At 35.5% G+C, this 16075-nt stretch overlaps 2 protein-coding genes across 4 annotated transcripts in view; one reads left to right on the top strand and one right to left on the bottom strand.

Moving 5' to 3' along the window:
• The window catches only part of LOC147839992 (uncharacterized), a 782854-nt gene that overhangs the window by 628691 nt on the left and 138088 nt on the right, over positions 1-16075 (bottom strand). The window lies entirely within an intron of this gene.
• Positions 1-16075, top strand: part of ltk (leukocyte receptor tyrosine kinase) — a 141120-nt gene that overhangs the window by 98610 nt on the left and 26435 nt on the right. For all 3 annotated transcript variants that reach the window (NM_001442458.1, NM_001442457.1, NM_001006660.2), the window contains 7 exon segments: positions 4211-4285; positions 4772-4946; positions 9314-9464; positions 9638-9769; positions 10030-10186; positions 12769-12951; positions 15137-15235. In NM_001442458.1, coding sequence (NP_001429387.1) covers positions 4211-4285; positions 4772-4946; positions 9314-9464; positions 9638-9769; positions 10030-10186; positions 12769-12951; positions 15137-15235 — 972 coding nt within the window.

Here is a 16075-nt window from a genome sequence, read left to right as displayed (position 1 = left end):
TCGGCAGGAGACTGAAGTAGACTGAAATGTTATTATTCGATTTCTGTGTTATTTTACCATAACAAAATGAGTTCAGCAGTAAACTATAGTTTCTGACATACATGATCCTGGTGGAACACTGTTTATTCGCTAAGTTCAGGGCTTTTTTCGGGCTTTATTAGTTTGCTGATACACGCCTAGCCACCCAGATAGCAAAACACAGTTCCGGCTAGATTCTCGCCTGCCGGAGACTTATCTCTTAGAGCTCAGACTGACTAATGTTACCTCTGCTGGACCTACTCCGGATGCCTGGACTCACTACCCAATTTCAGCCCGAGTCAATCGAGCCAGATGCGGCGGCCGAGCGAGCAGGCGCTGCCGCATGCGAGCCGGAATCAGCCCGCAACGCCGCGAGTAAGTTATGCGCTGCGGCCTGGAGCTGGCGCGATTGAATATATAAAAACCCTCATATTTGTTAACGTTATTACATCCATTTGTGTTGATATGACAGCAAACGCATGCTGAGAAGTTCGGGGGGCGTAGTTGATTTTACATAAAGCGTTTGATTGGAAGCTCGACTCTGCTCATTTTCGCGGCTCCTCCTCTGGCTCCATCAGACAATCCTTCTGCGCATGTCTGGCTCCAATTTCAGCAGTCTTTTGCGACAGTTTGTGCCCGTCAAGCAGGCGTTTTGCCCTCAAGGCGTTCAATGGGAAAAAGGGCTGTCGCGTCGTCCATATTTTTTACAGTCATTGAGTAACACACATTTAGTTGTTCTATAGTTAGTGAAGAAAGATTCATGCTTGAAAGTTTCATGCTATAAAATATAAAAAGTTATACATTATATTCTCAACAGACTATATAAGATTAAAATGGGAAAAGGAAGTAGGCATTTTGAATCAAAACCAATGGGTTAAAATCTGTGCTGTCCCACATACCTCATCAAACTCAAGAATGTGGCGTGAGTTTTGTTGGAAAAACTTGATTAGATTTTTTATTACACCAAGAATTAAATCATTACAGTCGGGGTCTCTTCATCATTGTCGGAGGAACTGTGGGGTAGAAGAGACACATCATGTGCATATATTCAGGCAGTGCTCAAGAATTAACAGTTTTTTGGAAACTGCACTCTGCTATCAATATTTTCGATCTTCATATTCCTAGATCATTCGAAGTACTTCATCTAGGAGATATTTCTATTAAACTTGAAAAGGAGGATAGGTATCAATCTAAGATATTTTGGCAACAAGTAAAAAAGCTTTAACCCAGAAATGGTATAGAGAAGAAACGCCAACTAAAGATGAATGGTTCAAAATAATAGCAGAAGTTTAGGAAATGGGAAAAAGTTACACATGCACGTGGAATACAATTAGAAATCTTTGAAAAGAAATGAAGTAAATGGCTGGCTTTCTCCACACCGACAATATAATTGTCGATAATTTAACATTTACATTTAAATTCTAAAAGCTATGCATCGTTGCAAGAATATGTTTGGCAATCTTTTATTAAATTTTATTTTATACTTATTTTATTTATTTATTTATTTTTTTCTTGATCAGGTTAATTTAAAAGTTTATATATGTATGTATATAGATATACCTGTGTGGAAGGGATTTATTTGTGTATATACGTATACTGTATATGTGTGTATATATGCATTATTATTTTAGTTTGTTTGTTTTGTTCTTATATGTTCCTAAAAAAATCAATAAAACTAAGTATAATATATATTTTTTTAAGTTATACATTATGAAGTTATGAGAAAGAAAATCTGTACGGTTTTCAATATGCAGGGAAAATGACACATGAATAATCTATGCTTTGAAAGCCAAGTGTCTCATGAGTTTATATTTCAAATTTGATGAAGATAGCATGCAAAATGAGATTTCTGCAAGAAGTTTTCTGAGACTATATCAGTGTTGTTGTATCTTATGTTCATGTATCTTTGGACAGAAGACACTTTGAGCTTTACTATGCATCATCTAGACCAGGGGTCACCAATCTCGGTCCTGGAGGGCCGGTGTCCTTGCAGGGTTTAGCTCCAACTTGCCTCTACACACCTGTCTGGATGTTTCAAGTATACCTGGTAAGACCTTGATTAGCTTGTTCAGGTGTGTTTGATTAGGGTTGGAGCTAAAATCTGCAGGACACCGGCCCTCCAGTAACATGTTTAATGACCACTGATCTAGAGTTTATAATGCTCAAAAAAAGTTTACACTGTAGATGCTTAAGCAATGTAAAAAAAACCTGCAACGCCCTAAATATTTATATCAACATTATAGGCGATAAATATTAAACAACAGAGCCCAAACTATTAATTTCATTAAAAGCATTCTTTACAGGAAAAAAACATGTTTCAACTTTACAATTAAGAGCCTAAATTTGTGTGATAAAGTGTAAAATTTAAAGTTAAAGTCAGAATTATTCGCGCTCTTGGATTTTATTTTATTTTTTTAAATTTCCCAAATGATGTTTAACAGAGAAAGGACATTTTACAGTATGTCTGGTATATATATATCTGGTATATATAATATTGCACTCTGTATATATTTTTAATTTTAATTTTTTTTTTTTTTTGAGAAAGTCTTATTTGTTTTATTTTGGCTAGAATGAAAACAGTTTTTAATTTATAAAACATCATTTTATGGTCAAAATTATTAGCCCCTCTAAGCTATATTTCTTCTTCTTTACTAACAGTAGCTTGAAGTCTGGAAGTCCAGTCTGAATCTTTTTCTTTTGTGTCAGAAAAGCAGGCATCATGTTCCAGTGCTTGGTTATGTTTCTAAAGTGTTTTTTTTTTTGTAACATAAAAAGGTCAAGAGGCTGTCTAATATAACACCTGCGTCTTTGACTGTATTGGATGAAGTAACGGAACATCTGTCTATATCCAAATTGCATTCTAAGGGTTTCTACAGACAGGTCAAAAAAGAATTATTAGCCCCCCCTGTATATTTTTCCCCAATTTCTGTTAAACTAAGAGAAGATTTTTTTCAACCCAATTCTAAACATAATAGTTTTAAAATCTCATTTTTAATAACTCACAAAGACAGTTTCTTGTGGCACTCCATGCTGCTTTTAACTTGGATGATTCGCTCTTTAAGGATTTAAACTGTTTTAGTGCTTGTGCCTGAATTCCAGCATATAATACAGTATATACTAATATTATATTCAATTGCTGTTTTTTTAAGTATAATAATTAGCCATAAAAAATCGAACATGGAAATTGCACACTGCACTGAACATGGAAACTGCACTCCATACAAACATTTTTTATTTATTAATTAAAAACTCTAAATCTAATTATTAAGAAATGTTTTTACTCTCATTTGTTCGGATATAATAAAATGACTTTCATAACTTGTTTTCACCATTAGGTTAATTAAATATAACAATTATTTAGGCTAACATTGTGCATATATTAAAAGAAATGTTGTTGTCCAAGGTGCATTTCTTTATTAAACAAATGAGCTGTTGACACTAAAACTGTTCTTCCAAAATTTGCACAAAAGTTTAGCAAATATTGGATAAAAGGTGTGTTGAATAGTGTCTAGTCAAGTTTCATTTTTGCATCAATTAAAACTGCATAGAATAAAGTATCAACGTATGGATTTAAGAACGAGGTTTCGTTAAAATGGAGATTTATAAAACTAGAAATTTAAAATTGACAAACAAGCACCGACCCAAAAGACATATGCTCTAAAAATGCTGTTAACTCAGCATTGGGTCAAATATAAATAAGTCATCATGGGTTTCATTTTATTTAGATTTAAATTACATTTTTAATTTAGTTCTAACAAAAGTTACCCAGCATTTATTTTGATTGTATACTGGACATTTGCAGCATGAAAACATTCATGTTACTTCCCTTTATAGACACATGCTGGTGTTGTTGTTGTTGTTTTTTTTGTATGTATTGCCAATATGAATCTGGCTTGCAGCATGTTCAGATCCCCTTTTGTCAACCACCTATCAAAAAAGATCTGTTTAGACCAGCAGAAAAGTCTAGTTTAATGTCTTTCTGATAGACTTGCATTGCCATGTGAAGAATTGTTATAGAGTAAGACAGTTGACCAAGTAACATTTCTGGATAATCTAGTTATTATGAGGAACCCACAATTCATTTCAATGCTGGTCTTAACAAAAAAGAAAAAACTACACAAGGATGGTTTGATTCAAATATTTCATCAGATTCATTTTCTTTGCTCTTTCTCTTTCCTCATCTGATCATAAGAACTGAATGAACTGCTTCATGAAGGACTACCGCATGATTTAGACTTCAGTCCTCTTCCAGAACCATCAGCATCAGGTACATTTACTCTCCTGAGGATTTTACAAATATACTAGTGTTTCAAATTTAGAGTTGGTGAGATTTTTAAAAGACGACTGTTCTGCTCACCAACACTGCATTAAATTAATTACAGAAGTAGCATTACTCCATTTTCAATGTCATGTCATCCTTAAAAAGGATAATTGAAAAATTAAAAGGACATCCAAGAATGAACATTTACTCAGCCTCAAATATTTCCAAACGTTTATGATTTTTTTTTAGGATATTTTGAAGAAAAGCTGGAATAGTAACCACTGGCATCCACGGTAGTGAAAATAAATACTAGGGAAGATGAGTAAATGATGAACATAATTTTCAGATGTTAAGCAGACAGTCTACTAATACTCAAATAAAAACTAAATTTATTTTCACTTTGCAACCTTCACTTCACACCATTAAAATAAAAATCCATCAGAGCAGTAAGTTGTGAAAACATGAACAAGAAAGCCTGTCTTTTATTTTCAGAGGCGTCTCCAATTACATGGTGGTTTACATCCTGTGGAGCGAGTGGACCTTTCGGCCCGACTCAAGCCCAGTGTGACAGTGCCTACCGAAACACCAATGTCAGCGTTGTGGTGGGGAAAGAGGGTCCTCTCAGGGGTGTACAGATGTGGAAGGTCCCTGCTACCAACACGTACAAGTAAGTTCAGAGGCTGGAGATCATTCTGGCTTAGAGTCAATCTCAGGATTCATCAGTGGCAGCACAGAAAAGGGGTGAGGTTTTTGATGATAAATGATAAAACATTGACAGCCATTCAGATTCCATCCTGCTTCAAACTGCTTTTAAAGTGGCAGAACAGAGAGCGTGCTTAGTATAAACTGAACATTTTTGTGCATAGGTGATGTTGTTAATATTATAGTTATCGTTCTTGGCGTGGATGGGGGTTAAGTCTTACAAATCATTCTATAATTGCAACCAGCATCTAAAATGTTTGAAAGTCAAATATGTGATATGTTATTTGTCACTGCGCTAATTTGCACTGCACTTATTGCGTTGGACTGAGATTGTATGTCTTTGTCTTTAATTTAATGTCTTTAATTTGAGTATTGTAGGGTAATTGCACTCTTGCTCAAATTTGTCTTAATAATTTTGGTCCTTAATGTAAAAGAAATATTCATTCATTCATTTTCCTTCGGTTTAGTCTCTATTTCAGAGATCGCCACAGCGAAATGAACCACCAACTTTTTCACCGTATGTTTAGCAGATGCCCTTCTAACTGCATCCCAGTATTGGGAAACACCCATATACACTCATTCTCACAGACAGTCATACCTTAAGGACAATTTAGCTTACTCAATTCACCTATAGCGCATGTCTTTGAACTGCTGGGGCAACTGGAGCACCCGGAGGAAACCCACACCAACACCGGGAGAACATGCAAACTTCACATTGAAATGCCAACTGATACAGTTGGGACTCAAACCAGTGACTTTCTTGCTGTGAGGTGAAAGTGCTAACCACTGAGCCACTGTTCTGCCCTAAAGAGATAATATTTTATAATAATAATGATAATAATAATAATAATGGTTGCCTTACAACACATACTTTGACCAAAACCCTCAGTGATAAAGAAAAAAAAACACACACATACACAAATTAGAAGTACATTTGCATAAAAAACATCATAAATACACTAAAAGCAAGTCATAAGAATGTCTGGGTGAAAAAAACAAGCTTATTGCAGGTATAGTTGCGTTTTGTAGTGTAATTTTTGGTGAATTGTACTAAATCTAATCATAGTTTATTTTATGCACGTTCTGAACCCACTACAAAGATTTATTTGCATTATTAATGAAATTCTCTAGCATGCGTAAACAGTTTCTCCATGCCTCTCTCTTTGCTTTCCTCTGTCTCATTCACTCTTTCTCTCTTTTTTTTGTAAAAGCAGCGAGAGGCATGACTCACTGGCTGTAGGCACAGATAAATCTCTTCCTGTACTCCACTTAATCTGGCCCCTGTGTAGTCAAGCCTTTGAACTGATTAACAGTGATTATACAGTCTAGTCATGGGAGCTCATTAAAAACAACTCCAAAACTGGCTGTGAAAGAAGGGCATGCGGAGATCAGAAAATATGACAGATCAGACCAACTTATGTTGTGATACCATTACATTCACAGAGCCATGCTGAAATATAGAGATCCATCCCACACTATCCCTCATTCATAAACTGATTTATTTTTTATTGTATCCAGTTGTTTTGGCGCCCAAAGCACTGGCTGGATTTAATAACAAAAAAATTATATTTACCTCGAGACAGGAAGTTTTATCTTCTTTAGTGATGTGAGTGGAATTAAAATCATTACTTTACATTTTAAAAATAGCTCAGCTTAATCCAGTTGTGTATTCAGTATATTAAAAGTACAGTTTTGTTTGGTTATATTGTGAAAAATACTAATGTTAAAATATTAGGCAGATTAATAGCATTGTTGGTCGGCAGGTAAAATATATATTTACAAGTGAAACGTAAATTTTCTTTTGCAAGTAAATTTCATATACAGTATGGATTGAAATAAAGTTAGTTTACTAAGTTATGTAAAAATAATATTGTTTGGTGTGTAATTATGAGTGATATAAAACTGTAATAACTAAATAAAAACTTTCTTCATTTCTATAAGCTTTAATTGATCCCTAAAATATATAATACAATCTTTCTGTAGTGATTTATCTTAGAAAGACTTTCATCGGTTTGTAGGGTAATGAAGTTAAACATATCTACGTGTCGCAGAATAATATTAAATATCATATAAAGAAAGTTGCCAAAGTGAATTTGTTTAAATTAATTTATGAAATTTCAAATGACAGTCCAACATATTGGAGCATATTTTTTTACATTATTTATAATTATGCTAAATCAGTGTTTCTCAACTACGTTCCTAAAGGACCACCAACTGCATGTTTTAGATGTCTCTCTAGCGCCACCACTTGTCCAAAGTTTTGCTTATGTTTATCTTTATTACCTTGAACCCAATGGGCTACAATCAAAATATTTTTTTTCTTCTAATTCCTTGGCTCAAGCTTAAACGTACCTTGTGATGTAATTTTCTGTCACAAGAAGACACAATGTACACATGCGTAGCCAAATTCACGTGCATAAAATATTTATTTATATTCACAAAAAAAATTTCACGTGCACAAAATAAAAGTAAAATACGTTTCACAAATGAAACAAAACACCATTTGCAAATGTATAAGAGTGTACAAAAAGTTTTGAACGATCGAAGGATCAAACACAGGTCGAAGGGCTTCGTAACGCAATGCGCTGACCGCTGGACCATATTGGCGCTGCGATGCTTGTGTGGCCGGAATGATACTTAATTCTCATCAGTACCCTGCAGGCTACATTTTGCTCATGAGACTGCGAGACAATAAATAAGAAGAGCGGAGCTGCAGCAAAATAATGGATAAAAAGAGTGAGGCTATGGTCAAATAATTAAATAAATGAAAGTGTGACTGCTGCTTTCTCCGTTCGCCATGCTGGAGAGGAACAGTCTGCGCAAATAGAGCGCAGAGTGGGTGTCATTGACTACAGCTCTTATCTGATTGGCTGAAAGGTACGAGTAGCCCTGCCCGTGGCAGGAAAGTCTCAAAAATACACACACACACGTATCCAGGGGGAGTCGTACGTGAAAGAGGATTTGCACATTCTCATTCAGGATGAACTCGCAAGTTTTAAATATTCTAAACTTTTTGTACACTCTTATACATTTCCAAATGGTGTTTTGCATTTGTGAAACGTATTTTATGAAAATGTATTTTTATTTTGTGCATGTGAATTGTTTTTGTGAATATAAATAAATATTTCACGCACGTGAATTTGGCTACGCATGTGTACATCGTGTCTTTTGCGTGAATTATTATTGACACTTATCTGATTCCATAGACATGGGCTATGTTCCAAATGGCACACTATGCACTATGCACTAATGAACTATGTACTTATGCAGTTACACACTCAACAGCATAGTACATGTATGTAGTGTCGCTCCAAATAGAACACTAATGGTTCTTTTACTAAGCGGAAATTCAAACCGTTTTCCTGATGACATTTGACGGTTGCCAAATTAGTGAAATAAATGACCAAACTACCAAATAATATCTGCCATGATTATAACCGTATTCACCATCGGGAGGCGCTATAATCACTCTTGTAGGGGTATTTTGCTTTCACAATTCAAAATAAATAATGTACTCCAACATGAGCACCCAATAGCTACGCTCCTTATGCTACGTGAGCAAAGCAGCGGCAGAATGTGTGTTTATAGTGTGAATGTACAACTTACACCAGGAGTGTCCACACTCGGTCCTGGAGGGCCGGTGTACTGCGAAGTTTAGTTCCAACCCTAACCAGACTCACTTGGGCTAGTTAATCAAACTCTTACTAGGCTTTCTAGAAACATCATTGCAAGTGTGTTGAGGCAAGTTGGAGCTAAAATCTGCAGGACACCAGCCCTCCAGGACCGAGTTTAGACACCCCTGACTTACACTATTTATACTACAAAATGGCATAGAATAGTGCTTAAGTATGCGATTTGTGATGCACCTATGGGCTGTGTCTGAAATCGAATACTTCCTTACAATAGTACGCTAAAAATGTGAGTCAATTCAAATTGTGTTTGATTAAAGAGACATGGAAAATGTGCAGAGCTGGTGGTTCTCCAGCAAGGTGGTTGAGAAACACCACTAAATGTCAAATTACTTTACAAATATGTATGACAGTCATTATTGCTCTAAAAAATTAAGTAATTTAAGAAATTTAAGCACACTTAGATGTATAAAAATGTCTGTATTACACTTTTATTGATTTAGTGCTTGAAAACCACTTCATCTTTGATCCAAATTACATTTTTAACCCCCTCCTGCTACATAATTAGACCCTTTCAAGTGTTTCTCTTTCTATTGTGACTGTTTCAACAAAATTATTTTTACGCTCATTAGTGCTTTGGGATCGCAGGTGCGTCCTCAGTTTGGTAATTCAGTGCATTGGCAGAACTCTCCTTGTTTTCCAGGATTTCAGCCTATGGAGCTGCAGGAGGCAAAGGAGCAAAGAACCATAACAAGCGCTCACACGGTGTGTTCATCTCAGCCACCTTCCCCCTGGAGAAAGGTGACATCCTCTACATCTTAATTGGCCACCAAGGAGAAGATGCCTGTCCAGGAGTGAGTGAGCTACTTGATACATGGCATTCATGTCCACATCTCTATTATTATATATCCATTCACTTGAATGAAGTCTTTAACACAAAGGGTGATAACTGTTCACAATTTGCCCATGAAGTAAATTCGGAAATTTGGATGGAAACATGGCTTCTGTTTTGTTCATTTCTGCACAGAGGAACCCCCAAACCCATAAAATCTGTCTGGGCGAGTCGTCTGTGATTGAAGATGGTTTTGACAGCGACGGTTCAGCCTTGAAGTGGGCAGGGGGTGGCGGCGGTGGAGGGGGAGCCACATATATATATCGGGTAAGATCTTTCTTTTCTTCCTGTCTTTTGTATCAAACACATCTTTTAAAAACAACCTTGCGAGTCCCCTTGAGCGGCGCCATGTGGACAGCAGTTGTCTTCTGATAGTGCCTGTCTAGACAAGCATTTTTGAGACATCCTGGAATAATTTGGAGTCATCAGAGTTGGAACACTGATGGAAATGAGAGAGTCACTGGAGTCCTTTTGTGTTATTTGAATGAAAATAACTCTGTTGTTGTTTTTGGGATGCCCGGGGGCAGATGGAGAACGGGCAACCACTTCCTTTGCTGATTGCAGCTGGAGGGGGAGGAAAGGCCTACCTTGAGGATCCAGAAAGCAGCCAGGACCAGAGTTTTCGGGAACAGTACGAGAATGACACCACCGTTTCTGGTGTCAGTGGCAGATCTGGAGCAGCAGGTACTGTACAATATCTTTACAGCACTATCTGAATATATGTATATAAATACGGTTGAATTTAAAATTACTTGCCCCTCTGCAAATTTTTTTTATTTTAAATATTTCACAAATGATGTTTAACAGTGCAAGGAATTTTTTTCTGCATTTCCTATGACATTTTTTCCTCTGGAGAAAGCAGTTTTATTTTTTTAAAACCATTTTAAAGGTCAATATTATTAGCCTCTTAAGCAATATTTTTTTGATAGTCTACAGAACAAACCTCTGCCTAATTAACCCTAACTTGCCTGATAATCCCAATTAACCTAGTTAAGCCTTTAAATGTCACTTTAAGCTGAATAGTAGTATCTTGAATAAAATCCAGTAACAGTAGCAGTGCAAGCTTAACTGGGGCCTTGGCAAATGATGATCGTGCCGCCCTCATGGTGTTTTTGCTGCCCTTTTGCGGACTTAAGTGAAGAGCAGCGGTGGGATGTGGGGTGTTTGGGTTGTTGCAGATGAAAGTGAAAATCGGGGGGTGGAGAGGTGTTGGGTGGTGTTTGTTGCAGACAAAAGAAAAGAGGGGAGGGGGTCTTCAAGGAGATGAAGCCCTAGGCGATCACCAGTCCAGTAAAATAGCATGTACTGTCATCATGCCAAACTTAAAAGAAATCAGTTATTAGAAATTTGTTTTTTGAAAATTAGTTAGTTGAAAAAACAGAAACCAGAAACAGAAATTCAGAGAAAATATACAGGGGTCTAATAATTCAGGACAGCTAATAATTCTGTATTCAACTGTATATGAAGTTTTAAAGTAATGATTAAAAAGCAGAAATAAGTTGACAGTGACATAACCTAATATGGTCACAGAGAGACTGTGAAGTATTATGGGTGAGACATTTATTTTAATAAGTAACTACCTAAAGTTCCTAAAATTATCATTCTGTATGTGTATAGAACATGACTCACTTCTGATTCTGAACCCAATTAACTCTGAGGAATCTCACCAGTTTGGAATGCTCTATTTTTGACCAATTTAAAATTATAGCACCGAACATACGTCATGTTGTGGCATTTGAATGAACCACTGACAGCAGATGTTTCACGGTGTTCACCGGTGTAGTGTTGCCATGTCAGTTTGTTATAAATGTTTTGTTTAGACTCAGGGCTGCTGCTGGCTAAGCAGAATTTTTCTATTGTGTACTCACCATTAACAAAAAACACAGTCACACAAATATATGTAACTAAACATGTATTTATTTTTATATACAGTAGTAATATGCATGTAAATGCTAAAAATGATACTTAAAATCAAATCTTCAAATCATTAATTTTAAATCATTAATCATTAACATTAAATCTTCACATTATAAAATAATACTCATTCATTCATTTTCCTTTGGCTTAGTCGTTATTTCAGAGGTCACCACAGCAGAATAAACCACCAACTATTTCAGCATATGTTTTACATGGTGGGTGTCCTTCCAGCCTAAGTATTGGGAAACACCCATATACTGTACTCTGATATTCACACACACACACACACACACACACACACACTCACACACACACACACACATACACTACGGGCCAATTTAGTTTATTCAATTTACTTATAGCGCATGTCTTTGGACTGTAGGAGAAACCGGAGCACCCGGAGGAAACCCACACGCACAACACGCAAACTCTACAATAGTGCTAACCACTGAGCCACTGTGCCGCCCCTATGAAATAATAGTTTACATCAAAATACACACAATATGCCTTCTGCTGGAGCATTCCTAATTTCAGACATTTAAAAATGGTAATAAAGGAATATAACTCTCTCTGTACAGTAATTTGGTTTAACAAATCTACCCCCCCTAATCTTCCAGTCATTGTTGAAAAAGGCTTCTACATATTACAATAAAGAGTCTAGTTTTATTTTAACAAGCAAATAAGTAAATAAATTATTATATCATCAAATAATGAAAAGCTCACAGCCAGAAAACAAAGTACACACTGATTGCAATATAATCAGTTAATATTTAATTGTTTTCCCTTGCATTTCATAGCCACTAAATACAACTTATTCACTCTTTAAAGTGTAGATATCCAGCATATTTCCAGCATTGGTGTGAGTGGCTGCTCACTGCTTGTTTAATGGGATTTGGCATTGATTTTGTTTTCTTTGAATGCAAGCAATTACTCTGTGGTTTAGATTTCTATGAAGGACAAGAATTATTCCAGCAAGTTCCAGCCGAGTCCTTATTTATGAATGTTTTATGGGCGTCTTAATTCCATTTGCAACAAACCAGTTTTAATTTTTTTCACTAAATTACGATGTTTCTCTTTAGTTTAAACATGAGGATCACATCATCCTTTAAGTTGTGTTGAATGTTTTGTGGGATTGCTTTTTAAAAAATGAATGTCTGTCAATTCTGGACTCTCGTATTACAGACAAACATAGTCAAAAAAAAGTTTAAGAGCAAACACTGTTGTCACTGTTTTTTGCATCCTCAAACCAAAGAAATTTACATTTTTATTCTAAAATGAGCAGCACTGAGTAAACATTAGCTAAACCAGCAGTTCAGAAACATGTTTTCTGTTTTTGTGTGTGTTTTTAGGTGGAGGAGGTGGATGGAGCGACGTGTCCTCTCTCTCATGGGCAGGGAAATCTCTTGTTGAAGGGGGTCAAGGAGGCTCATCCTGTCCTGAGGCTTTGTCAGTGCTGGGATGGGCTACATTTGGAGGATTCGGAGGAGGAGGAGGCGCGTGCTCCGCTGGAGGGGGCGGTGGAGGATACAGAGGTGAATGTTAGATTAAAAACACTTGCACATGTCATAACAGCAACCGTACAAATACAATTTTGGCTTCAAATCTGGAGTTACTCGTTTCTGGCTGAGGCCACAGTAAGCTGTCAGAATTTGTTGTTTTTTGAAACAGTTTTATTATTGTAAAGTAGAAATATACACTACTGTTTAAACGTTTTGGGATGGGTGGAATTTTGAAAAGTCTCCTATGCTCTTAAAGTGGTGGAAATTTATAGTTTGTGAATTATTATTATTATGTAAAGTCCTTTTATTAGTTTGGATGTACTTTTAAATGGAGTTTATTTCTGTGATGCATCAATACTTCAGTGTCATTACTCCAATCTTTAAATTGGGTTGGATCAGGACTGGGTGAATGGGATGTTCAAAAGAACTTCATTAGCATCCGCAGATGTCCAGCTGATGTAGGACACCTAAAGTACATTCAAATGTTGAAGGCATGCTACTGTATAAATAATTTCAAAAGTAATTTATTTATTTTTTAAATCTTATAGACTATAAATGTCAATAAATGTCACTTTGTTAAAAATGTAGTCACATTCTCAACATCACACTTTGCCAAAGCAGAAATCCAAAGTAATTTGCAAATAAAACTGTGAATTTTAAGCTATGAGTGACTATTCATTAACTGATTTTTACAGTGTTTACAGTGCCCTTTTTGACCTTATTCTAAAATGCGGAAGTGCGCCTGTTTTGGAGATTGCTTTAGAACTTCTGATTCAGTCGCCTTTGGGAGAAATGACTAGGAATAATAAACTGCAGAAAACGTTCAAACTACTTGCTCTACAAACAAATGTTTACATGCCTTTACACACCAAGTAGAATAATATAATAAGAAAATATCAGTTTGCAAAATCAAGCAGCGTAACGAGCAGTTTTTAATGTCTAAAAATTAATGGAAATGAGTGAGACCGGAAGTCTCAAGCCAAAAAGATTCAAATGGTTTTGCCCGCTCGTCGGCAAAGAATAAGGTGAATAGTACACTAACCTTAATCCTTTATCTGCCTGCTTCTTACTGCCATTCCAAAGAATCAAATAAACATAATCCTGTTGCAACACTACACTTGACTAAACTTGACTTAAAAAATAAAACGATAACAAGAAAGCGTGTTAATCAATAATCTGAAACATTTTATGGCATACTTCAAAAAACTAAGATTTAATATTCAAAAATGTTTTATTTTGATTATGTTTTGGGATAAATTGGCTTTACGCTTCATATTTTTATATTTTTCATAGTGTGTATATATATATTAGTTCCAGTATTTTTTACCTTAGACCAACAAATCAGTCATTTGGTAGAAGTTGATATTTTAGAAATTATGGTATGTGTTGAAAAAAAAATCCATTGATTGTGCTAACTAGTGACATTAGGAGTTAAGAAATGCAATCTACCATTTTTTTATTCTTAGTAGGGCAGTTAAAGGGGAAGTTTAAAGCTTGAGATCTTGTTTTTAAATGTTCAGAATCATTATTGATGCTTACTGTTAAGTTTTTCTGAAACATAGATTGTAAAATAAAGATTTATAGGAAGTTAACACAAAAATTACCCACTTTGATGTTTCTTCTTATTTTTTTTAAAGATTATTCTACCGCTATTAAGTCATCATATGTGTTTTATACACCCATTAAAAGCTTATTTTTTCAGTTTGAGGTTGTGGCTGATTTAATGGTTTAGGACCAGAGAAGAAGAGTGCAGTCCCATTAAAGCACAGGTCAAAGTGGACAGGTTTGTAAGTGATCTGCTGACGAATGCTCAAATTAAAGAACACAGATGGAGGGGAATTTACATAATGACTAACACAGGCCATAAACCAATGACTACAGCACTGGCACAAAATGGTGAAAACATGCAGTTTTTTAGGCATTAGTAAAAAAGTACATTGCATTGCATGATTTTAAAACACTGTCCACCCAAAATATTGTATCTGAAAGAGAAACAAATTCACATACAGTATCTTTACCCTGAAAGTACACTGTAAAAATCTTAATGACAAGAAGTCAAGACAACAAACATGTGATGTTGCTCAAACTTTTTTTAATTAGTTAATCAGGTTTCAACTAAATTTTTAAACTTATACAAAATTAAGTCAGCAATATTTTTGGTACTGGTATATGCTGTTAGTAAATCTGTATATAATTTTTTTCTGTTACCGTTTTCCAGGTGGTGATGCACCTCTTCTTGACGACATCTCAGCAGATGGACAAGATGGCCTCTCTTTTGTTCACCCCATGGGAAAGATATTTCTGCAACCTCTGGCAGGTCAGACTTAACCCAATCTTGACTATGTATAGTGATGTAGACTTGTACTTGTGACATTAAATGACACTTGTGTTATTTTAAAGGTTTAATGTATATTTAATATTTAATTTAATTATATGTTTAATTATATATAGTCACAAAATGTGAGGAGTTCAGATGCAAAAACTTCAAGTGCCACCTGAAATTTTCTTCTACAATGAGCATTTTTCTCAGCCTCTTATGTTTATCTTTAGTTATTCTATGTTAAAAGTATAGAAAATAACCTATTTTTGCCATAAAAGTGAAATTACTGAATCAAGAAATAGGAGCCTGAGTAAAACACTAATATTAGAAGAAAATGTCAGATGGCACTTAGAGGTTTTTGCATCTGAACTCTTCATATGTTGTTTTTATTGCAAAAGCAGTAAGAGCAAGTGCAAGTGCAGTACTGTATTATAGATAGATGGATATATAGACAGACAGACAGACAGACAGACAGACAGACAGACAGACAGACAGACAGACAGATAGATAGATAGATAGATAGATAGATAGATAGACCAAGGAAGATGGGTATAACACTAAAAATTCTTAGTATAAATAGCACAGGAACGGATATTTCAGTTTTTAGGAATCCAATCGCTTCTAAAGAGTTTGAGCATTTAAAGCAGCAGACACAAATATGCAGCGCACACTTAGAATTAACAGAGTTATATCATCTGTTAGTGTGGATGCTAATGTAATTATTGTTATGTTTATCTTCATAATTACCACTTTTGATGTGAACAGGCCTTTAAATTGCAATAAATCCACCAAATTCTTTAGTGCTTTTTCAAAACACCCATCGTGCATTTGGAGTTA

Source organism: Danio rerio, chromosome 17, assembly GCF_052040795.2.
Source record: "Danio rerio strain M-AB ecotype USA chromosome 17, GRCz13ab, whole genome shotgun sequence".
In the NCBI taxonomy this organism is placed as follows: domain Eukaryota; kingdom Metazoa; phylum Chordata; class Actinopteri; order Cypriniformes; family Danionidae; genus Danio; species Danio rerio.
This window is presented reverse-complemented; position numbering and strand designations above follow the sequence as displayed.